Source organism: Talpa occidentalis, unplaced genomic scaffold, assembly GCF_014898055.3.
Source record: "Talpa occidentalis isolate TD23 unplaced genomic scaffold, MPIMG_talOcc4v2.1, whole genome shotgun sequence".
Classification (NCBI taxonomy): Eukaryota; Metazoa; Chordata; class Mammalia; order Eulipotyphla; family Talpidae; genus Talpa; species Talpa occidentalis.
The window spans coordinates 119,580,213-119,605,650 of NW_026555331.1; the positions used below are offsets into that span (position 1 = coordinate 119,580,213).

Genomic DNA, 25,438 nt, shown 5'->3' on the forward strand with positions numbered 1-25,438 from the left:
TATGGGATAAAGAAAATTGCCAAATTTAAAAATACTAACCATGTGACTAGAACTCCATTTAAAAAAGATCCTTCATACCAACCACACCAAACATCCTAACTAAACTATGTAATAACAATGAGACACCAAAACACTCCTCACTGAAACATTCAAGAATGCAGAGGCCAACTTCATATTCATCTCAAACTCAGCATTTACGGTGATCTCCCTTTGAGAATCTCTATTATTTTGGTATATGGGCTCTGCTTATTTTATATACTGCCACCCTGTTCCACTTACCTAAAACCCACAGTTCTTATCTCTGTCTTTGCAAGTACTATTTCTATATTTTTACCCAACTAGCCTACCTGACAAACTCTTTTTTCAAGAGTCAGCTCCAAGGCCTCCCCTGGTGGCGCAGAGGTTGAGCGCTGGGTTGCAAGGCTGCCTGTAGCCTCTGCAGCACCAGTTCAATCCCCGGCCACTGTCGAGGGTCCCACAAAAAAAAAAAAAAAAAAAAAAAAAAAAAAAAACCACCAAAAAAACAAAAAAACTTATCAAGAGTCAGCTCCAGTGTGGCCTCTCTGCTGAAAGTGTTCATATCTACTGAGGTGATATATACTCTCCTGCCACTATGGTTTAAATCTTGAATACATTTCCACTAAAGTAATATGACATCTTAAATTATTGAGATTATCCTACATATCAAATTAGGGGACTTACATACATGTTATATTGGTCTTAGTCCTGTCAAGTAGCTATTACATCCCCAATTTCCACTGCTTTTAATCATAATAGGCCAGGATAGAAATTAATTCTTTATGGCTTTAAAATTCATTATCTTGGTAGTACTCTAGAGGTTCTAAGGTGTTCAGAACACAAGCCTCTTGAGAAACAAAGAGTTACGAACCTTCACCAAGCCCCCAGGGTTTATACACAAAATATTATATAGACTTTAAAAGGGCAAACTGTCCCCTCAAAGCCCAGAAGTCCCCTCTACTATCTCATAAATCTGTTCATAGTAAACTTCTTGAGGAAAATGACTATCATATTTTCAAATGCCAATTCTAAACACAGTGCCAAGGGCATAGTGGGCATTCAAAGAATATCTTTTGTATGAATGGCAGATGGTAGGCACCAAGGACTGATGACAGTGACACATTTTTACATTCCTTCAGAGATGACCACAGTAGCTAGTCAAATTGTTGTTAAATAGCTTTTCAAATGTAGATTACATCTCAAAAGTTATTACAGTCAATATAGATATTAGCATACATCTCAAAGCCTCTGAGATTAACATGATCCACATTCCATAGGAAAAACTTTTAAGGAGCAGCTACTTCTATCTACCAGAAGCCAGCTCAAAGATTCTCTAATATTGTACAAATGAAAACAAGATTTTTGTGTGATTTGACAAGGAAGGATATAATTGTCAAAGGCCTGATTGCATGAATCTAAAATGTTTAAATACTACAGGAAGTATGAAATGCTGGCAAAGGAGTTAAACTCCTACTTGGAGAGACTAGTTGTTTAGAACAATTGTGTATCAGTGGACTTGCCTTAGCAAGTCTTTAAAACAAATCTAATAAAAGGCTTTTCCCCCATGGTATTAAAAACAAAATTTTAAAATGGAGAGCAAGTTCTTTAAGATAAACTAGCTTAAATACTTAAACCCAGAAAGTAAGAATTAATTATATTTTTGCTTCTGAGTTCTGGGTGAAGGTGGTAAGTCATTCTAAATTTTTGTGTTCAATCTTCAAAACATAAAGAATGTTCTCTAGGAAAGGGAAAAATATATTCAACAGTACAACCACAGGAAAGATTTCATTTAATCAATGGGTATATTTAAGGATAATAAACAGCTTTATTCCATAAAGAATAAAAGTAAAGGAACAGACGTAACAAAACTTAAACCCTAGAAAGAGACTGCGTAATTGTGGTAACTAGAGGGGAGAAGGGTGGGGAGTGGGGAGAAGAGTGGGGCGTGGGAGAAGATTGGGAAGTGGGGAGAAAAAGGGGAAGGGGACCAAATGGTGGAGGATCAGGGTGCTTTGGTAGTGGGTGTGGTGATACACATCTGAAGAGGTATGAACCTATTCCCCTAAATCATATACAGCATTGTAAACAAAAGTTATCTCAATAATAAAAAAGCTAACAGAAAAAGTCATCCAACACATTATCTCTGGTATGACTGAAATAAATTCTGAAACATTCGGAAAAAGAAAAGAAAGAAATAGGACCTCCCCGGTGGTGCAGCAGATTGAGCGCAGCGCTGTGAAGCTGTCCACAGCATCTGCAGCGTGGGTTCGATTCCAGGCTGGCCAGGGAGATTCCCACATGGCACAACAGACCTCTCCTGTCTCGCCAGCTTCTCCCCTCAGCAGTGTATTTCACTGGTCTGCCTGTTCTGCTCCCTGCTCTGTCTCTGGTGGGTCCTCTCACCCTCCCACGCCTCTGGCCTGTACCCCAGCTCTTGTATAAAAATAAATAAAAAACTCTTCTGCTCATTTAAAAAAAAAAGAAAGAAAGGAAAAAGAAAAGAAAAGATAGAAATAGCTTATTCCAGAGGGAAGAGAGGATATATACTAACGAGTGTAGGAGCTTTAACTCTGGTAAGGTAATGTGAGACTTTAAAGTGGCTCTGGAATGTTAGGCTAAGAAGTAGCATTTATTCTATTGGCCTATGATTCTTAACTGGAGCATAAGTCACAAAACTAGGGGGGAGGATAAGGAAAGGAAAGTTGGGAAGAGAGATATATAATTACAAATTGACAAAAGACAATTTGGATCTGATGCTCTGAGTTGGCTTAGACATTTAAAATTCCAATAACTTTAATGGTTATCAAAGGGAGTCTGTAGTTGTTTTTCTTTTTTACACTTAAATTTTTGATAGCAAAAATAAAACCATGTTTCCAACATGGCTCTATATAAATGTATCAAAGAAAACATACAACTAAACAGCAATACAGACTCAAATCCACACATTCTGATTTTATAGCCAGTATGCTTCCCATTATCCCACAGATGCCAACACTTGAAAGTGGTATTTTAGGAAAGTGAGTATGCTATATGGAATGGATTAGATGAAGCAAGAAACTAGATGCACCAAGAGAACAACAGCTATTGCTGTAATCATTCCCAAACACCCACCAGCGAAAAGAAACATTATTTTTTTTAAGAGATGGCAGTGACACAATACCTAGATTTTATTAAATCGAAACACATTCAAAAGTGAACATTTGGGCCTCCCCTGGTGGCGCAGGTGGTTGAGCACAGCGCTGTGAAGCTGTCTGCAGCCTCTGCAGCACCGGTTCGATCCCCGTCAGCCGGCAAGGGTCCCACATGGCACAGCAAACCTCTCCTATTGCACCCACTGCTCCCCTCGGCAGTGTATTTCGTCAGTCTGCCTGTTCTGTTCCCGGCTCTGTCTCTGGTGAATCCTCTCACCCTCCCATGCATCTGGCCTTTACCCTGGTTCTTGTATAAATAAATAAATAAATAAATCTTTAAAAAAGAATAAAAGTGAACATTTTATTAAAAGTAATATTCTAAGATGACTTCCCTAAAGTACAATTCATGGGGTGCAGGGAAGACAACTGAGAAGTTAAGAGGTTCCTTGAATCCTTCCTTATGCCCGTCAACTAGTGTGTAGAGACATATCTGTACTACAGTATTTTTCATATTTATGTAGAAGATATTACAATTAATTAACTATTTATTTAAATGTTTTATTGAATTCAGCCTGGTACTTTTTTTATCTTTTATTTTCCTTTTTTGGTCGATACCAAAAATACGACGACAACTGTATAAGCATATCTGCAATTGGATGGGAAGAAGCATGTCTCATGCTGGTGTGACAAGTCCCATAGACCATTTGAAGAATCTACTTAAAGAATAAATTGCTTACAGCATTAAGCTTTGCCTATAATTTCTGTTTGTGCAATGGCCGTTAATGCCTATTAAGTGGTAGGCATTGTATTAAGCAATGGGGATAAAGAGATAATTACAGTTCCATCTCTAGCCATGGAGGTTTTCAATCTGGGGAAGTCAAAATGTAAATGTTTATGACACTAATGAACTGAATGCTAAAGAAACACAGAAGTATTTAACATACGAAGAAAAAATTTAATCTATCTAAATGTTAATGTCTTACTTTCAGTTTCAACCTTTCAAAAACCTTTTCCAAAACCTTTTCCAAATGTCAAGCACTAAAGGAAAAAGACAATATTCTAAAAGCAAATACAGTAAAACATTCTTGAGATTTAACACTTCAGGTAAATTTTTAGTGTGCGGTCTCAGAGTCATGTCTAGAGAGTTACCTAAAAGGTCACTCCCATTTGTGAAGTTATTTAAAATATAAATATGTTTGACTGGACATTGATCAAAGGGTGGATAAGAAAACCTTAACTGCACTAGTGGCATTGGGAAAGCACAAAGATTAGATTAGCTCAAACGCAAGGATTAGAAAATATTTCCTATCACTTCAGCATTGAAAGATAGACATACAATACTATTTATATAAATTTGTTGGTATATTTTGAAAACTTATTTTGAAACTAACCACCAGATACCACTTCACACCCACTATGACAGTTACCATCAAAAAGACAGTAACAAGTGTTAGTGAAGATGTATACAAATTGGGAATATAAAATGTGCATTCTTCTGATAGGAATGTAAAATGTACAGCAGCTCTGGATAATAGCTAGACAGTTTCTCAAAACGTTAGACACAGAGTTACCATATGACCCAGTAATTCTACACCTAGATATATATATCAGATAACAGAAGATATACATTATAATAAAAATTGGTATACAAATGTTCAAAATAGCAACATAATTATACTATACAAAATATTCCAAGAAATAGAAACAACTCAAATATCCATCAGCCAATGCATAAAATGGTATCTCCATAAAAGTTTATTATTATTCAGTCATAAAAGGAATGAAGAATTTTTTTAAAAGATTATTTATTTATTATTTATTTATGCATGTAAGAACTGGGGTGTAGGCCAGAGGTATGGGGAATGAGGATTCACCAGAGATACAGTGGGGAGCAGAAATGGCAGATGTACTGAAATACACTGCTGAGGGGAGCAGCAGGCAAGACAGGAGAGGTCTGCTGTGCCATGTGGGTTAGCTCCCTGGCCAGGGAACAGAACTCACGTCATAGTGGCTGGTGATAGCTTGACAGTGCCGAGACTTGAACCCCTCAGACTTGAACACCTGTGCCACCAGGGAGGCCCTGAATGAAGTATTTCTGATCTATGCAACATTTGGAAAACATGTTCAGTCAACGGAGTCAATCACAAAGCACTACATATAACATGATTCCATTTATATGAAATGACCATAAGAAGCCAAACTATGGAGACAGGCAGATTAGTGGCTGCCTAGAATTGGGGGGAGAGAAAGGGAGGAGGAACACTTCTATTTAATTAATATGGGAATTCTTTTTGGGGTAATAAAAAGTGATTATGTAGGGCCTCCCTGGTGGCACAAGGGGTTAAGACGTAACCTATGAAGCTTACTGTAGCCACCGCAGTACAAGTTCAATCTCCAGCCAAGGAGCAAACCACATGGCGTAGCAGACCTCTCCTGACTCGCCCGCTGCTCCCCTCGGCAGTGTATTTCAGTAAATCTGCCTGTTCTGTTCCCCTCTGTCTCTGGTGAATCCTCTCACCCCTCACACCTCTGGCCTGTACCCCCATTCATGTATGCATAAATAAATAAATCTTTTTAAAAATTGATTATATAGTCAACATATGGAAACAGCCCAAGTATCCAAGGACAGACAAAAGGATACAGAGGTGGTATAGACACATGATGGAATACGTCCCAGCCATAAAAAAAAAAAAGATGAAATCTTGCCATATTGACAACATGGATGGACCTTGAGGGGATTATGCTAAGTGAAACAAAAGGAGAAGGAGAAATACCATAAGTTCTCACTTACTTATTTAACATAGAGCAAATAAAAACAAACCCTTAGACTCTAACAACAGAATGGTGGTTTCCATAGGGTAAGAGGATGGGTTAAAGGGGCGGCCTGGATGGCAGTGGATGGTGACTGGGTATCAGTAGCAGATATGGTAAGAAAATGTCATCTGGCACCTATACCTCAAAAAAAATTGTGATGGCCACACAATTTTGTGAAATATAAAAAAAGTTAAATTATACAACCTAAATGAATACCTATAAGCCACAATATTGGATAGTTTAACAAACAATGAAAATTTTTATCCTTATCTAGTCTTTGCAGCATAAGCTCTTGCCAGGATTGCAGTTTTTCCCTCCCCTGCTGCTTTCTAACATTTCAAGCCCAAACTTTATGTAAAAAAACTTCGGAGATGTTACTTAACAAAAAGACGATGCTCCTTTATCTTTTAAAATTATATTTAAACAGTAGTCATTTCAAAAGAGGGCATAGGTATATATAAAAAATATAGGAAATGCTGTCTCTAACATTAAAAAAAAAAAAGAGGACAGGAGGGGAACTCTCCTTTAATATGTGTCTTCCTCTAGTTTCTGCCATCTATTTTTCAAATTATTAAACAGAAGGAATCCTATATCCACCGCGCCTATTTCCTCTTCAACCCATGATAATCTGGCTTCTTCTCATACCCCAACTCCAAATTGCATTTTCTAGTCACCAAATGACTCCCACTTGGCAAACACAATGGGAACTTTCTCAATCTTCCCTTACCAGTCCTCCCAGAGTCATCTGACTTGGATACCTACTCCTTTCCTAACTCTCCCAGGCTTTTTCTGACATCCTTTGGTCTCCCTTTCCTCGCCTTGACCACACTTTCTAAAATGATCACTAGCACTTCCTCTTCCTGATGTTCTTTACACGTTGATGCTCTTCAAGCTAAAAGCTGGTGGCCCTATCTGCTTGCCTAAAAAAACTCATCCACCACCATGACTTCTATTTCTTAGATGACTCTCAAGTCTTTAACTCCATCCTCTCCGCTCTCTTGAGCTCTACATTTCTACTAGATGTCTCAAAGGCAATTCAGTTTTAATATGTACAAAACTAAATTCATTCTCTTCTCCCTTCAAAGTTTTCCTCCCACCATCTTCTCCTTGGTTCTTTTCCTCCCTTACTCCTTTTCTCTACCAAATGGCACATTGTAATTTGTGTGGTAGTGTACCAAGCTAGAAAACTTGGATTCATACTACAATATTTTTCTTTTTTACTACCCACATCTAACAAACCATCCAGACTTCCTTTTTAATCCTTATTGGACCCTTTAATACACTCTATTCTGCTGTCATGGTTTAGATCAGACCCCCATATCTCACTTTTTCTTTAATGTCAACAGCTTCCAAAATCCTCTCCATCTCCCCCTAGTCCATCCTTTGTACCGCCATCATAATCAACTATACATATAACATAAATCTATCAAATAATTACTTACTTTTCATAAAATATGAAATGGCTCTCCACAGACCCACAGTAGTAATTTTCAGTTTTTCTACCATAACCGAGCCGAATGATAGCAGAAAACTTAAAGTAAAGCAGGCTGGAGGGAGGGAAGTGTGAGGCTGAAGTGGGGAAGAAACCACTGCTGGAGTATACAGCTAGCAAATCTATTAACACCTGCCGGCTTTTCCTGTGACTCTAAGAGTTGTAGTGTAAAACTGTTCCGAAACTGCTATTATTAGTCCATAGAATAAAATACAGCACAGATACAAGCCCCTTCCCAAACTGACCACTACCTAATTTTTTCAAGTTCACCTTTAGGCTTTACTATACATTACCTTAATGTTCACAAAAGATGTCTTAAGACCTCCTATCCCGTCAGGACATCCCCTTATCATTTCATTTCAGTGTCTATGAAATTAAAACTCTTTTCATTATAATACTATGTGTCCTCATTTGTAAATATGAAAAAGTACAGACCTTAGTGTAATTAATTGTTTTTATCACTTTCATTTTCTTAGGCGTACACAATGACTAGAGGGGACATGACAGATGATAATGTAGGAAACATGACATTGCAACACTCTGTAGTAGGTAAGAGAATCCACCAAACATTAAGGAAATTTGCAAAAATACAGAAATAATGCTTCTAATTATTTCTGTATACAGGTTATATGGTTTCCATTATTTTAAAAAAAATTTTGAAAAATATATTTTAATATGGTAAACAGAAGGTCTTTGATATGCTCAATAATTTTTAGGAGTAAAGGACTCTTGTCACCAAACAGTGTGAGAAGTGCTGCATTAACTATAGTAGATTATCTGCTATTCATTAACCATTTTTAACTTTAAAATCTCCACCCTTTTGCATGGTGATGCACCTCCCACCAATAGTCTAGTCCAATCCACCTCAAAAATCTCAGTTCTATTTTGGAGAAATGGGATAAATAAAGATTTTGAAATCAGGTAAGATACTTAGCTTTTCAAAATATATTACCTTATCTGTAAATTACAGGTTACATCTACTCATAAATTGTTGGTATGTTAAAATAACAGTGTAAAATATCTGAAACAGCTTTCACCATATAGTAGAGATGAAAAATGTTAACTTATTTTCTACTTAAAATAAATTATAAAGTCACTAACTTTAGTGTATAGCAAAATAAAAACATATAACAATTTCTTAGCCGAGCAAACTGGCTATTTTGAGCTGCTTGGTCAAGATCACTATTGTAATTGTAATACTGAATATTGTGTAATATTGAATTAATGGTATAATAAATCCCCTGAAATGCATCACTTCTATGGTAGTTCTCTGGTTACCGTTGATTGATAAACTAAGGTCAGATTAATTTAAAACACCAAGTTATTTAAAATAGCATTTTAACAAAGGATGGTTTGTTATCATACCCGGGTGTGACTGTAAATGTCCGTACATCTGTCCGCCAACGTTCTACCAAAAAACACTATAATTTATACTTCTGTCACATCCTGTTTAATACTTCACTGAGCCCACTCATTAAATTTTTGTTTTCACCTTCATAAATAGAGTAAGAACTAGTTTTTAAGTTGAAACTGTCATATATTTACTTGCAGTTTAAGTGTCATTTTCTAGGAAGAAGTGTTTAATGCACATTAGGTAAATTTTAGCCTGATTAGATTGACTCTACTTATTTCAACACTTTAATTAGATGTGATAAAGCATTAATAAAGGAAAAGAAGATGATTTAAAATGAAAAGAGATTGCCAGCTCTTTCCTATTGCGAGCTCTTTTCCATCTCTATTAATTACATAAATTGGCTATATAAGAATATGCAGATCTTAGCACAATAATTTGTAAGCCATGACTTAAAAATTAGTCTCTAACTGTAGCCTTGGACGTAAGTAGCATTTTTCTTTTTTTAAAGATGAACAGACTCATCTCTTTAAGCAGCCTGTCCAAGGTCAGAAAGCTGGCCAATGGTAGCAATGGGACCACAGCCCAGGCCTGTCACACGTGAATGTATACCACCCAAGCACACACTATTTGTGTTGATCACTGTCTATAACATAGAAGTAATCATCTCTGCATTGTAGTTTACACTATCTGCATACCTCAGTTTTCTACCCTTTAAGAGAATGAATGACACAACACACCACAGTCCAAAATAGATAACTCACAGAATATTTAGTGACTGGCAGAAAAATTTCTATCCTTATTATAATCAAGAAATTCAAATTAAAATAACATTTTTCAACCAACAAATGATCAAAGATAATTATTCTATGAAAACGCATACGTTACTGACAGTTGTATAAATGGACACTTCTTTGGAAGGTTATTTATAACACATGTCAAATGTTTATGTCCTTCCACCTTAGTACTTCTACTACTAAAAAAAATCTCATGCAATAATTGAAAATAAAGAAATTCCTTGCATACATGTTTATAATAGAATTATGATATATAATAGAAAATAAATGGCCTAAGCATTCAACCATCAGGAAATGGTTAAATTATAGAACAGTTACCAGGCTAAATTCTACATACATCCACTTCCATTTATTTTTACAAACAAAAAGCACTTACTGAAAATAAAACAAAAAAACCCAAGAATATAAAATGATATAAGCAGTATGGTCACAAAGCAGCATTAAAAACACTAAGAGGGAGTAGCTTTGGAGTGATGGGATTGTAGAAAGGCTGGAGAGAATAATGTAGAGTTTGGATGACCACTAGTTTCCCAGGGCAAGGCATTACTATTCTACAACCGAACACAGTTGTAATAGCCAAATATCTGGAAGGTTCAGTTCTAAAATTGCATTTTTAATTCACATTAGAATTTAAGAACAAAAGTACAATTAGAACCTATTAATTGATTTTCTATTCTCTTTCCACGGCAGAGGTGACAGATTCCCTCCTACCTTCCAGTCAAAGGGAAAAGTGGCACCAAGCAGCAATCTAAATTACAGCTATTGCTTATCAAGTCACAGAATTTAAAAAAAAAGAAAAAAAACAAGGACAGCAAGAGAATACCCTTAGTCATCAAATTTTGAATGTAGAATCACCTAGCTATCCCTAGGCATTATGGAAGGAAAAGGAAACTCTTAATGATCCTTGAGAAAAGAAATCTCCAACAGGAATCCCTGACTCATCCCTAAAGCACGAATCTAAGGTTACTTCCCCTGTACAGGAGTTCAGAGACTGGGCACCTGCTTGATAGCCTGCATCACCAAACAATGCTCTTTCCTGACAGGATATGCCTAGGGATAACAAGATGACTAGCATGCAAACAAGAAGCGGCCAGGGATCACACCACCTCTTCTTCCAGTTTAAATAAGAACATAAAGACCAGCTTTAAACATTTTAAGTAAACATTTACTTCTATTTTTGCTAGAGAGTAGTAAAAAGGGGACTCCCTACAACTATGGTAAATGACACCATTCAAAGATACCAACACAAAATTCTCAATAGTAGGAAGGGAAATACTTCCTTACCCTTCTCAGGTCAAAAATTAAATTAAAAAAATATGTGCGCTAAATACCAAGAGAAAGTGTTTCAAATAAGGCACAAATCATTCAATCTATATTTTTCCATCGTCAAAAAAGATACGAACAAAACCTCCCTCCTATCCTTTATCACAAGCTCAACAATACTATCAGAATATTGTGTAAGGTTAATGATCTATTTTTATAAGCTGTTAATTTTAGTGCTAAACCTTTACTAGACAGAAGTCTCTTTAAAATGTGAAAAAGTATTCCAGCAGTCATGTCACCTGCACCTTGTAAACAATTATTGTACTTTGAAAGAAAAACTAGCCAATGTTTGCTGCCCATTCATTTTTATCCATTAACTGTGTATCCTTTTCACGGCCCAGAATTTCAGACTCAAATGATTATTCTTGGAGGTGTATCTTGCTCAGGTGCAAAAATTGCCCTTGCTTATTTCCCATCTCCCTACGCCGCCAAAGCGAAGGAGCAACCACTTCCCAAAGTCCGACTTCCTTTTCCATTCCCCAGACCTCCAGGGTTTCCAACGCCCCAGTCTTGCGCAATATCCGTAGGAGCAGCCGCCGCAACCACCGCCTCCTAAGCCGGGAAACAACCCTAAAGGGAACATTGTCCAGTAGAAAAATAAAGGGTGGGGGGGCAATGTAGGAAGTCGACTTCTGGTCCCACGCCTTCGGACCTGACCCCCTCTCACAATAATGTGTCTAGAGCAATTTTACGAACAAGACTTTTAACCTCCTCTCCTGCTAGCCTGCACAAGCCGAGGGCGGAAAGGGGGGGGCGGGGGGAGGCTGGGAAGGTTATCTCCTAGTTCAGGGCTTCGGCCCGAATCATCGCCTCCGCCCCACCAGGACTATTGTTCCCATGTTCCCCACCCCCACCCCGGATAGGAAGTGATAGTCACATCCCCTCCGCCTTCGGCAATATTCCCTAGGGAGTCCTAAGTAGGTTTCGCTCAGGATCGCCACCCCCTCCCCACAGACTCACACTGACCCCCATCCCCCCCCCAACCTGAAGTCACGTTCACCCCAACACCACTTCTAGCCTCGGTCTCAGGAGAGAAGAGCCAGGACGGAGAGAAAGGGTAATCTGGCAAACCACAAGATTCCTGAGGGGCAATCCTTTCCCAAAGGTTGGGGATCATTTCGAACCTAGAAACTGCAGACGTCCCACCTGGTCCACCTCTGCGGCCAGCCCGCGTTAAGGGACCCCACGAGTTCCTGCCACCCGGGGCACTCCCGCTCCTCCGCCAGCCCGAGCGCGTTCCGCCCGGGGGAGACACCCCGCCTCGACCCTCCCAGGAGGGGCAGGGTGCACGGGGACGTGAGGAGACTCGAGCCCCCTCCGGCCTGCACCTCACACGCCTGCAGCTCCCGGCCCGAGAAACAATAGGTGGTCACGGGCGGCGCTGCGGGTGCGGGCTCGGCCGCTCCCAGGGCGTCCCGAGCGCCCGCGGAGGGGGCCGCGGACGCCGCAGGAGGGGAAGGGAGGCCGAGGCGCGGAGGCGGCCTCAGCTCCCGCCGGCCTCCGGCTTGGGGTGCGCCCCCTCCGCCCCGCGGCTCGCGGCCGCACACAAAGCGCAGGCGGCCGGGGCCGGCCGGGCCAGGCGGCGGCGGGGGGCTCCGGTGCCGGCGAGGGGAGGCGACAGCGAGGGGAGGGACTCACCATGAAGTCCCGGGCGAAGTTGTCCTCCCCATTGTGGTCCGGACTCTTCATGGCCTGGACCCTCTGGATGAATTTCCTCAGGATTTCCACTTGCTCCATCCTCCCGCGGCCCCCCGGCTGCGGTCGCTGGCCCCCCCGCCGCCGCCCGCCTGCCCGGCGCAGAGCCCGCTCCGTCTTCCCCAGCTCGTTCCCCCAGCCCGGCCCCCCCCTCCCGACCCCCGCCAACCCCGCTGCGCCCCGCTGCTCCCCGCCGCTCAAGGCGGCGGCCGCGGCTGCACCCGCCCGGCTCCCGACACTCCAACTTCCAGGGGCAGCCGCCGCGCCACAGGACGACGCGAGCCGCTGCGGCTAACGCCAGCCCCAGCCCCCAGCTTGCCCCATCCTCCTTCCCCGCCCTCTCCTCTACGGTCGGAGACGCAGCCACCGCCTCAGGAACAAGGCTCTCCGCTCGCCCTGCCCCCCCTTCCCGGTTCCTCCTCGCCCCCCGTTCCACTAGCAGCCGGGGCCGCCTCTCCCCACGGGCGCGCCCCCGCCGCCACCAGACGCGCGGCCCCGCGCCGCGGCCCCGCCCCCAAAAGCAACGCCGCACGGATCCGCCCCCGCTCGCCACGCCCCCGGACACGCCCCCCAGCCCGTCCCGCCGGTCCCAGCCCCAACGTAATTCGGCCTTAGGCTGGGCGACGTGACTCCATTTCCGGGGCGTGGCCCTGGGTGGGCAGCGCGACGTTCTGAGGGGCAGAGGGCGCAGGGGTTTCGGCTTTGGGCGGTGGAAACGCTAGTGTGTCGGAGTAGGACGGTCGTGGACACTTGAAGTCTCTGCCTACTAGGAGGGAGAGCGTATTTCTAGAGCTCCCGCGCCGCCCCTAGTTGTGGGCTGGTACTAGAAGTCCCGGCCGGCAGGAGTCCAGGAACGGGGAGGGGAGGTGACGGGGGGGGGCGACCGGGGGGGCGGGGGGGCGGCCGTGGAGAGAGAGGCATGCTGGGAGCTGTAGTAGCGTCTTGACGGTCGCCGCTGGTGTGTCTTCGTCTTACTCGTGGCTCATTGAGGGTTGGCGGCAATTAGACCTTGACATGTCTGAGAATGACGGCGGCCAAGAAAACGAAATACTTCTTGAGTGAAAGGACTTTTGCCTTTTGCGAACCCTTCTAAACCCTGGCAAGTGAGCTCCTCAGCTTCTTAGGCGCGCCCTAATACATATACGTGGGGGGAGGGACTTAGTATTTGGTGGATGGGAGGGAATTTTTCTTGTTCCCTTTAGATTGGCAACACTTAAGAACTGAATAAAAGACTTTCTATCACAGGATGGACTAATTCTCTAATTTTGCAAAGGAAGTACTTTGCCCAGGGTCCCCCAGCATTTTCTTAGTAAAGCCAAAACTAGAAATCAAAACCTTTAACTCATGACAATACCCTATTACCTCTCACTGAGGAATGTAGACTTGGGATAAAATGACAAGTGAAGGATTTGATCCGTGGACTTATTTTGGTCACTTTTACCCACGGCCAATATTTACTTACAGATCGGGTTGATCAGGGAATTTGGTTTAGACAGGAATATCAGTGGTAGGTCCCCCTTCCCCTAAATGAATGTTTGCAAACACCATGGGATTTAATGATAAACTCTTTAAATAAAATGTATATGGTAAATACATATGATTAGCAAGATACAATTTGCTCTTTAACAATATTTCTGTTTAATACAACTAATGTATACCAATTCACTCCTCTCCTCAGAAATAGGCAGTTCAGATGTGACCTTCCAAGTCTCTTCTTTGCATTTATGTACAGGTATGTGTGTAAATAGATCAAGTTTTGTTCGGCATTTTAGAAATTCAGTTAAAGGAATAGCTTAATTTCCAATAGTTTATTTGAAACACGGGTCTGGAGTATTTTGCTTGAACCAGATACTTAGACTCAATTTCATTGCATGAATGAAAGGGTTAAATTCTTTGCGTGATTGCCTACCAGTATAGCTCATTGAAGAGACCCCTTTTCTCTCAGACCTGGGAGTAATATTAGACTCTAGTCCAAGAAATGGGTAGATGCTCAGGAGTGTGCCACTTGTAATATGACTAAGAATATGACTTTTTAATATGACTAAGAATGTGCAAACCAGATGGTAACTAATAAAGGCTATATACTAGACAAATTGTTTAACAGTCTAGTGACAATCTGGTGGGAAGTGTTACTTGTTTGCACTAGAGTCCTGTTTTGACTAGTGTAACAGTGATCTTTTTCTTTAGTCTTTTCTCCTATTGGCAAACTTTTTGTTTCTTGCCACTCTTGAATATTTTTTGAGTTCTTAGCAGCCACCTTTGGCATCTGATGTTATAGATTTCAGCTGTTTTGGAAAGTCTTAGCAGTACTTACTTTTTAATATTTAGTTTTCAGGTCGTGCTTCAATCTACAGATATTTTTTGAGCATGCCACAGATTTAGAACGATTGCGATATACGTGTATGTGTGAAAGATATACAAATATGTTTTAGGGATACCTTAGTTCAGGAGACAGAAAAAACAACCTTTTAGTTAAGTTGTAAATGTCAAATAAGTAATACAGAAAACGAATGAGTGGTACAATTTTGAGAAGAAAAAATTGAACCAAATTGTCAGAACATGAGATGGTCACACAGATGGACCTTCAAGTATAAATAAAATTAAGTAAGTTTAAATAGGAAGAACAACTCCTAGGCAAGGGAAGTGATGTAACTGAAAGTATGAAGGTGACAAATCAGAAGTTTGGAGCAGAACTTTTGATTATGTGTGAAGGCGTTAGAGTAGATTGGACTAGAATCTGGAGTGCGTAGAAGGCCTGGGTAAGGATTTGGACTAGATATTGTTGGTGTGTGAGCCACCAAAGGTGTTTTTGAGTATAGAATCAAAATTAGAAAAATATTAATCTAGTACTTTTGGGATAAAAGGTGATTAAATGGGGAAAAAGGAATGAGATATACTGGAAGTCAATATATGAAGCATCAAAAACTGACACGAAGGACCTCCCTGGTGGCACAGCGGTTGAGCGCTGGGTTGCAAAGCTGCCCGCAACTTCTGCAGCGCCGGTTCGATCCCCGGCTGCTCCCCGGCCACCAGAGGAGGGTCCCACATGGCGCGCAGACCTCTCCTGACGCCCGCTGCTCCCCTCAGCAGTGTACTTGGGTCCTTCTGCCTGCTCTGCTCCTCGCTGTGGCTCTGGTGAATTCTCTCACCCTCCTGCGCTTCTGACTGTACCCAGTGCTTGTATAAATAAATAAATAAATCTTAAAAAAAAAAAAAAACTGACACAAAGCTGATAGTGCTACAATTACAAAGATATAGATGGAGAGGAGTCTGAAGGAACTCATAGAATTAGGTGACTAACTGATTTAGAGGGCAAGAAAGAAGGTAGAATTAAAAATGACTGAAGTTACCATATCGGGAGAGGTCAGGAAGTTTGACTAAATGCAAGGTAGTGTGCATTACATAGTCAATTGAACACTTTCACACACAGATGGAAAGAGATATGGACACATCTTTGGAATCAATTTGGACATAAAGGTATTAAAATAGAAACATCATGCATGCTATGATGGAAAAATGTATAGATATATTTACAGCTGTGTGCAAACATATTTGCTTATTACAGCCTTGCTTGTAATGGCAAGAGTGGAAACAATGCATCTGTCTATCAAAAGGTATTAAGCAGCAAGATGATATACATACCTAAGTTCTATAATGCCATTATAAAATGAAAAAGATATATGTTGATATAAAATAGGTCCCATGCTCTATTTATTAAATGAAAGAAGGTGGCCAGGCATTATGTTTATGGAATTTTTCCATTTATGAAAAATTAGAATGTGGATAAAATGCTTGAACATAACAGTTTTCCTGGAGGAAGTTTCACAAACTGCTGGGTTTGCCTTTAGAGGGCCTTGAAAATTTTTAATAAACAATTTTCAATGTGTATACTTTTTAATATGCTAAATATTTTATTATATCCAAGTATTACTTTTCCAATAAAATAAATCTTAATCAAAACCTTTTTGACTTTCAATCTAGGTGGTAGGAAGAATAGCAGTACCTTTCACAGAAACAGGCAAATTTAAAAAAAGGGGGAAGTAAATCTTGTTGGGAAATTTAAAAAAATGGCACATGACAGGTTAGGTTTCATAATGCTTCCCTACTTTTACCCAAATTATTGAGGAACTTGACTGCTCTGCCTAACCTCAGCCCCACCCAAGGGTCTGGGCACTTGACCCAAGTTAACCAATCCATGTAGCCTGGCCAGTGACCCATGGCCTGGTGTCGAAACATGATCTAGACCAATCAGTTCTCACTGTTGGGAATCTGAACTTAGAAACCTGGAGGGAAAAAGTCATTAAACGGCAAGGACTGAAGCTGAGTGTCGTGGAGTGGAATGAGGGATTTGGCACACTGAATTCTCATGAAAGAGCAGAAAGTGTAAAGAATATGGTGAGTCAAGAAAGGATAATTATGGGCCTCCCCTGGTGGCGCAGCAGTTGAGCGCTGGGCTGCGAAGCTGCCCACAGCCTCTGCAGTGCCGGTTCAATCCCCGGCCCTCCAGGCGAGGGTCCCACATGGTGTGCAGGCCTCTCCTGCCGCCCGCTGCTCCCCTCAGCAGTGTACCTCTGTCCCTCTGCCTGCTCTGCTCCCTGCTCTGGCTCTGGTTAATTCTCTCACCCTCCTGCGCTTCTGACTATATACCCAGTGCTTGTATAAATAAATAAATAAATCTTTAAAAAAAAAAAAGAAAAGAAAAGGATAGTTAAGCACACATGCAGAGATAGTTAGAGATGTCAGGCTATTACCATGTGGCCATGGGATTGCCGAAGAGGATCCCTAGAGCAACCTATGACTTTTTCGTATTCTTCTGGGATAGATTTGGATGACTTTTATTCCATGAATAAATTTTGCTTTTCTTGAAACAGACTGGGGAAATAATAAAAAACATGGGCTGTGAACTCAGAGAGATGAAGGTTCAAAAACTTGCTCCATTTTTTACTCAGGGCAAGTCATTTAACCTCTCTAAGAGTTAGTTTCCATAGAGGGAAGCTGCCTGGTGGTGTCTCAATGTGCTGTTTGAGAGTAATATACTACACATCACACTTGTCCCTGGTGGTACAAGGGGTTAAGCACCACACTATGAAGCAATCCGCAGCCTCTGCAGCACCAAGCTTGATCCCTGGCCGGCCAGGGAGAAACCCACATGGTGAGGCAGACCTCTCCTGTCTCACCCACTGCTCCCTTCAGCAGTGTATTTCAGTCAGTCTGCCTGTTCTGCTCCCCACTTTGTCTCTGGTGGATCTTCTCACCCCCCACATCTCTGGCCTGTGCCCCAGCTCTTGTATGCATAAATAAATAAATCTTTAAAAAAAAAAAAAAACATAAAAATAAGAACTGATTAAACAAAGAATCAATGATTTCTGGACTTTTTACTTTTTCACCTCCTGTGTCTTCTTGAGGCTCTTTTCTTATTCACTGCCTTTGCTCTGGGTAATACATGATGAATACATGAGAAGAAAGCCAGATACCATTTTTAAAAATCTCTCCTCTTCTTAATACTTGTGGGAAAGTTTAAAGCAAATAATCCAAAAGAAGTTTCAGGATTATCTACCTGGTTTTATATTCACAGTATCCCTTTCCCCCCCAGCAAGGTGAAAGTCATGCTTTAAAGTAATACTTTAAATCTGTGGAAAAACAGAGTGTGTTTACAGCTTTTCTCTCTTAAGAGCTACCTTTGTTACGCATTTCATAGCATTACAGATCCTGTTTTTTGGTTTTTTTTTTTAACAATCCTGGGAAGCAGTTTGGTATCACTGTCCTCATTAACAGATGAAAAACTAAATAAAACGTAGGAGTGAACATGGCTAGTTCACTTGTAAAAAAACAAATGTCAGACGCATAGCCAGAACCCACAGGTCCTGAGTTTCCAGCTTGTTGCATAAACCACTGAGTCACAACACTTTTATACCTGTTGTAATTTAAGTAAAACTACAGATGAAGATTCAAGCCATTCCTGAGATTCTCCTAAAGTAGCACTTCTAAAAATAAGCTGTCATTTCATCCTACATCCCTCAGTCCTCTCTCTACTCTCAAACTAATGGATTCATAGCTAAGAAGTTATGGGAGGGTGAATAAGACAGAAGGGAGGGAAATTCTTCTCTGGTTCACTCCTGGTATCCCTTACTCCCTCATTCCTAGATCTGGTCACAGCAAAAAAGCTGTTAAACATTTTTTAATCTGTGTGTTTATTGTTGAAATATGTATTCTAATAGGCAGGGGACAAGGGGAAAAGGAGCATAGTTTTTTAGTTTAGAAGAGCATAAGATTTTTAGAAATACGTAAAAATGGAGAGACATTTGCAAAGAATTAGATAGCTTCAGACCTAGTATATAATTCTAGATCTCCATATTTTAGAGCTTTTTCACATAATATTCCATTTTCTAATAACTATACCCTAAAGTAGGTGGGTCAGGTATTATTATCCCCATCTTTGTTTTTGCATTAGAATATTGGTGGGGATAATAATACCTGAGCTTGGAGAAATTAAATTATTTGCCCAAGGTCATACAGAACTGGAACCAAAACAAAGGTGACATTTCACTGTATGAAAACTTCAGAGTGTTACACAACAAAAGCTAACTAGTATAATAATACATGCTTACTGCGGAGAATGCAGTAGTTAAATTCGCCCTCTTCTCTAACTTTTCCATCTCATTTTTTATGCTGTTTGGTTTAATATTCAGAGAAAAATTAAAATTTTATAAATAACTTCAAAGTCAAGTACTACGTAAGCATCTAATCAGTGATCCTTCAATTTAATGGTGTTTAGTTGCTGTATGCAGAACTGGATTATTAACAAGGGCGATCCTTTTAGGAGAAATATGCCATGAAATATTATATCATACAAAATATGATATGCCATGAAATATTATGCCATGAAATATTATATCATACAAAAGCCATCCACTGCATTGATTGGGCTCAGATCAAACTATCAAGCAAAAACTAACCAAAACAAGTCAAAAATCCTTTTCATTGAGAGATGGCTAATATTTACAATTAAAAATAAATTGTGATTCTACTTATATGAGGTATCTAAAGTATTCAAATTCATAGAAACATAAAATAGAATTGTGGTCACCAGTGGCGGGCTGCAGGACAGCAGAAAGGGAGAGTTTGTTACTGGATATAGGGTTTCGATTTACAAGACGGCAAAGTTTTGGAGATCTGATTCGCAGCAATGTGAATATACTTAACATTGCTGAACTATACATTTAAAAATGGATAAGAAGGCAAATTTTGTGCTTTGTGTTTTTCATTGTCATATGAATACATCAGTTGTGTTCCTTGGGATGATGAAAAAGTACAGGAGATGGCTGGTAATGATAATTATACAACAGTGTGTATGGTTTTAATATGTCACTGAACTGTATATTTAAAAATGGTTAAAATGGTAAGTTTTATGTTAGGGATATTTTATCAAAGTAAAAAATATATATTGTTTTTAAAGTTCCAATGTGGTTTTATCTTTTTGTCACATTCACTATTTTGTGAAAAACTTTCCATTTCATATTTCAGCAACTGACCCCCTCGATTGTTAGGCCCGTGGTCAAATATAAGTAATTGATGGTCTTATAGAGTTATTCAAGTCTAAACTAATCTATGGAGGGAAATTTCATTTCCAAGATTCATCATAACATTATGCAAAAATCTTTTAATGCCCATAGAATCCCACAAGGTACTATCATGCACACTGTATTATGTTATTTAGTGAAGTCATTAGACAAATACCTTTGTCTCATCAGTATCTATCACGTTTTAAGATGTCCATTTTGTAGCCCTATTCAAGTTCATCCACTAGCTGAAAATTTAATTAAATGTGTTTACTGTTAATAGCTAGTTGCTCATTTTTCTTAGCTTTCAACTAATAAGCATTTATTATTTTAAAATTATAAATTTCCTTTTAATATGCTCTTCTAGTTACTTTTTATTTAAATGTTTTTCTTAAATTTTATTAATGTCATTAATTTACATAATTATATCTTTTGGGGGTACATTTTCACACTGCCATGTGTGCACATGCTTCTTTCATCCTCCACCAAAATTCCCACCCAGGTACGTTACCTTCCCCTAACTGAACCTCCTTATCCTCACCTTCCCCTTTGACAACCAGTATATTGCATTCAGGATCTGTCTTTTACTTCTGACTTATTTCACTTAGCATAATCACCTCAAGATGCATCCATTTTGTCCCCCAGAGCATGCTTTTAGCTTTTTTTCTTTTAACAGCTGAGTAGTATTCCATTGAGTATGTATTCCACAATTTCTTCATCCAATTTTCTCTTTGGACACTCAGGTTGGTTCCTGCACTTGACTATCGTGAATACTGCTGCTGTAAACACAGGAGTGCATAGATCCTTTTGTGTCCGTTTTCATATTCTTTGTGTAAAATATCTAGCAGTGGTATTGCTGGATCATATGGTGTTTTCACTTCTGTTTTGTTAAGGTATCTCCATACAGTTTTCCAAAGAGGCTGTACCAATTTAATTTACTTTCCTATCAACAGCGTATCAGGGTTCCTTTTTCTTCACATTCTTGCCATCATACATTGATTCCATTTTTTTTTAATATACACCATTCTCATCGGGGTGAGGTGGTATTTCATTGCGGTTTTGATACACATTTCCCTTATTATAAGTGATGTTGAACATTGTTTCATGAGTCTGCGGGCAATCTAAATGTTTTCTTTGGAAAAGTGTCTATTTAGGCCTTTCTTATGCCCATTTTTTAAAAAGATTTATTTATTTATGCATACAAGAACTGGGGTGCAGGCCAGAGGCACGGCGAGGGGGGGGGTGGGCATGAGAGGATTCACCAGAGACAGAGTAGGGAGCAGAACAGGTGGATCTACTGAAATACACTGCTGAGGGGAGCAGCGGGCAAGACAGGAGAGGTCTGCTGCACCATGTGGGTTAGCTCCCTGGCTGGGGCTCAAACTCTTGCGGCAGTGGATGCCAAGATAGCTTCATAATGCTGACACTTAACCCTTGCACCACCAGGGAGACCCCTCTTATGCCCATTTTTGAGTTGGATTATTTGTTGTTGAGTTGTAGGAGTTCTTTATGTATTTTGGAAGTTAGCTGTTCATCAGATGAGTGATGTGCAACTATCTTTGCCAGTTCATAGGGTGCTTTATTGTTTTTTTTTGTGGTGGTTTCTTGTTGAGGTTTAAAAACTTTTTAATTTGTTATAATGCTATTTATTTTTGCCTTTGTTTCCCTTGCCATAGGAGTTGTATCCCCAAATATTTCTCTGTGATTGATGCCCAAGAATGTATCACCTGTATTTTCTTTAAGTATTTTATATTTTTCAAGTCTTACGTTCAAATTTTACATCTATTTTGAATTAATCTTTGTGTGTGGAGTTAAGTAAGGATCTAGTTTCTTTTTTCTTTTTCCCTTTGGGTGTGGCTGTGTTCCCCAGCACCATTTGTTAGGGGCTCTTTTTTCTCCCACTGTGTGGTCATGGCTCCTTTGTCAGATTAATTGTCCATATTTGTGTGGGTTTGTTTCTGGGCTCTCTGTTCCATTGGTTTTGTTTCTGTTTTTGTTCCAATACCATAATGTTTTGATTACTCTCTGTATAGTATAGTTTGCTCAAGGAATGTGATACCTCCATTTTTCTTCTTTTCTCTCAGGATTGCTTTTGCTATTCATGGCTTTTGTGGTTCCATACACATTTTAGAATTGTTTGTTCTGTTTCCTTAAAGTCGTTGGGATTTTGGTAGGTATTGCACTGAACCTGTAAAACGCTTTATGTAACATGCCCACACTAACAGTGTTTTTATTTCTAATCGGTGAACACAGGATCTTTCCATTTCTTTGTATTTTTTTTAAATTTCCTTTAACAATTCTTAACGTCTTCAGTATATGGGTTCTTCACCTCCTTCTTTAAATTTACTTCCAGGTATTTCATTCTTTTTAGTGCAATTGTAAATGATATTTTAAAAAAATTCTCTTCTGATTTATTGTTTGCATATAAAAATGCAACTGATTTTTGTGTATTGATTTTTGTATCCAGCAGTTTACTTTTTAAAAGTATACTTTTAACATAGCTCATTTTAAACTTTAAGGTTTATGTATTTTCTTTATCAAAGTTATGAGCTATATATTTTAATACAGCAATTATTATCTACCCTCTCATCAATTTTTAAATATTTCTATTATTTCAAAATTCTTGTGAAGTATTTGCTTATCTCTCTCTTCACCAGTAACTTGTGAAACTTTCACTTTCTTTTCCTAGTTGAATATCTGATATTTAATGTGTCTTCACTGGATTTCACTTTGCTCTCTTTCTCCAATTACCCAACTGATCTTTTGGTTACATAGCACATAAAGACTTTTAAAAGTATGTTCATAAAGATGTCACGTATCTCCTATCATGTGTCATACAGATAATAGTATGCAGAGGTTTTATTTCTGATGAGCAATATTAATTATGCAATACTTTTAACAGAATTTGTACTTGTGGTTTTGTGTGTGTGTACGAGAGAGAGAGAGAGAGAGAGAGAGAGAGAGAGAGAGAGAGAGAGAGGGAGGGAGGGAGAGAGGGAGAGATAGTGTGTGGTTGATTTATGATGTCCACTAAAGCCCTCAAAGCTGCCTGGGCAGCCCTATTATTCATTCTTGATAAACTCCCATGACTCCTCAAGCCCTACACCCTACTTCCTCATTCCTAGAGAATATAGGAGTTACCAAGTTTCAACTCATTCAGTCTCTCCTCTTTCCAAATAAAATATGGAAATCACAAACTTCTATACTTGCATGTAAGCTACTTAATCCTTTCTGAGGCTAGTCTCTTTTCGTGTCTCCTCTCTGTCCTCTTTTCTTACTTCTCTCGCTGTATGAATGTCTCCTTTATATCTTCAGCATTCCTTCTCTTCTGACTCCCAATATTATAAAATGCTCAAGATTCCCATCAACTGCTCCACAAACCCATTGTTTGTGACCTGCAACATGGCATATTTCTCCTAAAAGGATCGCCTGCTTGCTGGATATAATGACCTCTTCGTTTATGACTTTTTTTGCAGTATTTGACCCTTTTTAATGAATTCCTCTTGAAATTTTCTCATTCTCATTTTTTATTTTTAAACTGAGGTGAAATTGGGCCTCCCCGGTGGCGCAGCGGTTGAGCGCTGGGTTGCGAAGCTGCCCGCGACCTCTGCCGCTCCGGTTCGATCCCCAGCTGCTCCCCGGCCACCAGAGGAGGGTCCTACATGGCACGCAGACCTCTCCTGCCGCCCGCTGCTCCCCTCAGCAGTATACTTCTGTCCTTCTGCCTGCTCTGCTCCCCGCTCTGGCTCTGGTGAATTCTTTCACCCTCCCGCGCTTCTGACTGTACCCAGTGCTTATATAAACAAGCAAACAAACAAATAAATAAATAACACATGCCTCTTTAAATAAATAAATAAATAAATAAAGTATTCTATAAACTGAGGTGAAATTGACATAACATAAAATTAAACATTTTTGATCAAACAATTCAGTGGCATTTAGTACTGTCACAGTGTTGTCCCAGAAAAAGTAAATCCAATACCTTATCCATAAGTAATTCTACCCTTGGCAACAACTATCTGTGCTGTGTCACTATGGGTTTTTCTATTCTGATTATTTCATATAAGTAGAATCATATATGACTCTTTTATCAGTTTCTTTAACATAGAGTAACTTTTTTTTAGGAGGGGTTATTTCAATTCTCAATATTTGCTATATTTGCTTATATTTTATTTAATATTTGCTATATTTAGAGTTTATTTAAATACAAAAGATTACACAATGTAGATGCCTTTATAATTCCTTTCTCTCCCATAAATATTATCTTGAATTTTTATTGTTTCAGTGTTCAGTGTTATATTGAGTAGTATCTTTTAAAACCTTGGGATTAAAAAAATGTATAACATAAAATTTAGTCATTTTTTAAGTATACAGTTTAATAGTGTTAAGTATATGAGCATTGTTGTGAAACATAGCTTCAGAACTTTTTCATCTTAGAAAACAAAAACATCTTTACCCTGCCCTAAAGCCCCTGGTAAGCACCATTCTACTTTCTGTTTCTATGCATTTGATTACTTTAGATACCTCACACAAAGTGTAATTGTACCATATTGTCTTTTTTGTGACTGGCCTGTTCCACTAGCATATCTTCTAGATTCATCTATGTTGCAACATGTGACAGGACTTTTCTTCCTAAGACTGAATAGTACTCCATTTATATATAGATAGATAGATATAGACATGTATTTTGTTATCTCTTTCTATTTTCTCTCTGTTTTCACCTTTTAGCTGTTGTGAATCATGGTACACTGAACTTGTGTATACATGTATTTTTTTTTATCTATTTTCAGCTATTTTGGCTATATACCCAGAAACAATAGCTCTAGGTTATATGGTAATTCTATGTTAAGGATTTTTAGGAACACACCCCCCCAGACTGTCTTCCATAGTGGCTGCATCATTTTGTGTTCTCATCAGCAATGCATAGGGTTCTAATTTCTCCATATCCTTACTGACACTGGTGGTTTTCCTTTTTTAACTTAAAAAAAAAAAATTGGCCACATTAGTGGGCGTGAAGTGGTACCTCATTGTGGTTTTGACTTGCATTTTCCAAATGACTAATGATATTAAGCATTTTTTGGTTTGCTTATAGGCCAGTTCTATATCTTTAGAGAAATATCTATTCAAGTCCTTTAGTCCTTTGCCCATTTTTTAGTTGGATCTTTATCTTTTTGCTGTTGAGTTATAAGAATTCTTTCTGTGTTCTAGATATTAGACTCTGATCAGATGTATGAATTGTGCAAATTTTTTTTTTTTGT

The 25,438-nt window shown here is 39.5% G+C and overlaps 2 protein-coding genes across 4 annotated transcripts in view; one reads left to right on the forward strand and one right to left on the reverse strand.

The window, feature by feature from the left end:
- PTPN12 (protein tyrosine phosphatase non-receptor type 12) overlaps positions 1 to 12,911 on the reverse strand; it is a 79,173-nt gene extending 66,262 nt beyond the window's left edge. The window contains exon 1 of one of the 2 annotated variants that reach the window (XM_037511030.2): positions 12,565 to 12,911. In XM_037511030.2, the coding sequence (XP_037366927.1) occupies positions 12,565 to 12,663 (99 nt within the window). In that variant the 5' untranslated portion in view covers positions 12,664 to 12,911. The remainder of the gene's footprint in view (positions 1 to 12,564) is intronic. The other variant, XM_037511037.2, reaches the window with a different exon arrangement.
- A 645-nt stretch (positions 12,912 to 13,556) lies between these two features.
- Positions 13,557 to 25,438, forward strand: part of GSAP (gamma-secretase activating protein) — a 176,079-nt gene continuing 164,197 nt past the window's right edge. For both annotated transcript variants that reach the window (XM_054692509.1, XM_054692508.1), the window contains exons 1-2: positions 13,557 to 13,724; positions 14,300 to 14,353. The gene's annotated coding sequence lies outside the window, so the exon portion shown is untranslated. The remainder of the gene's footprint in view (positions 13,725 to 14,299; positions 14,354 to 25,438) is intronic.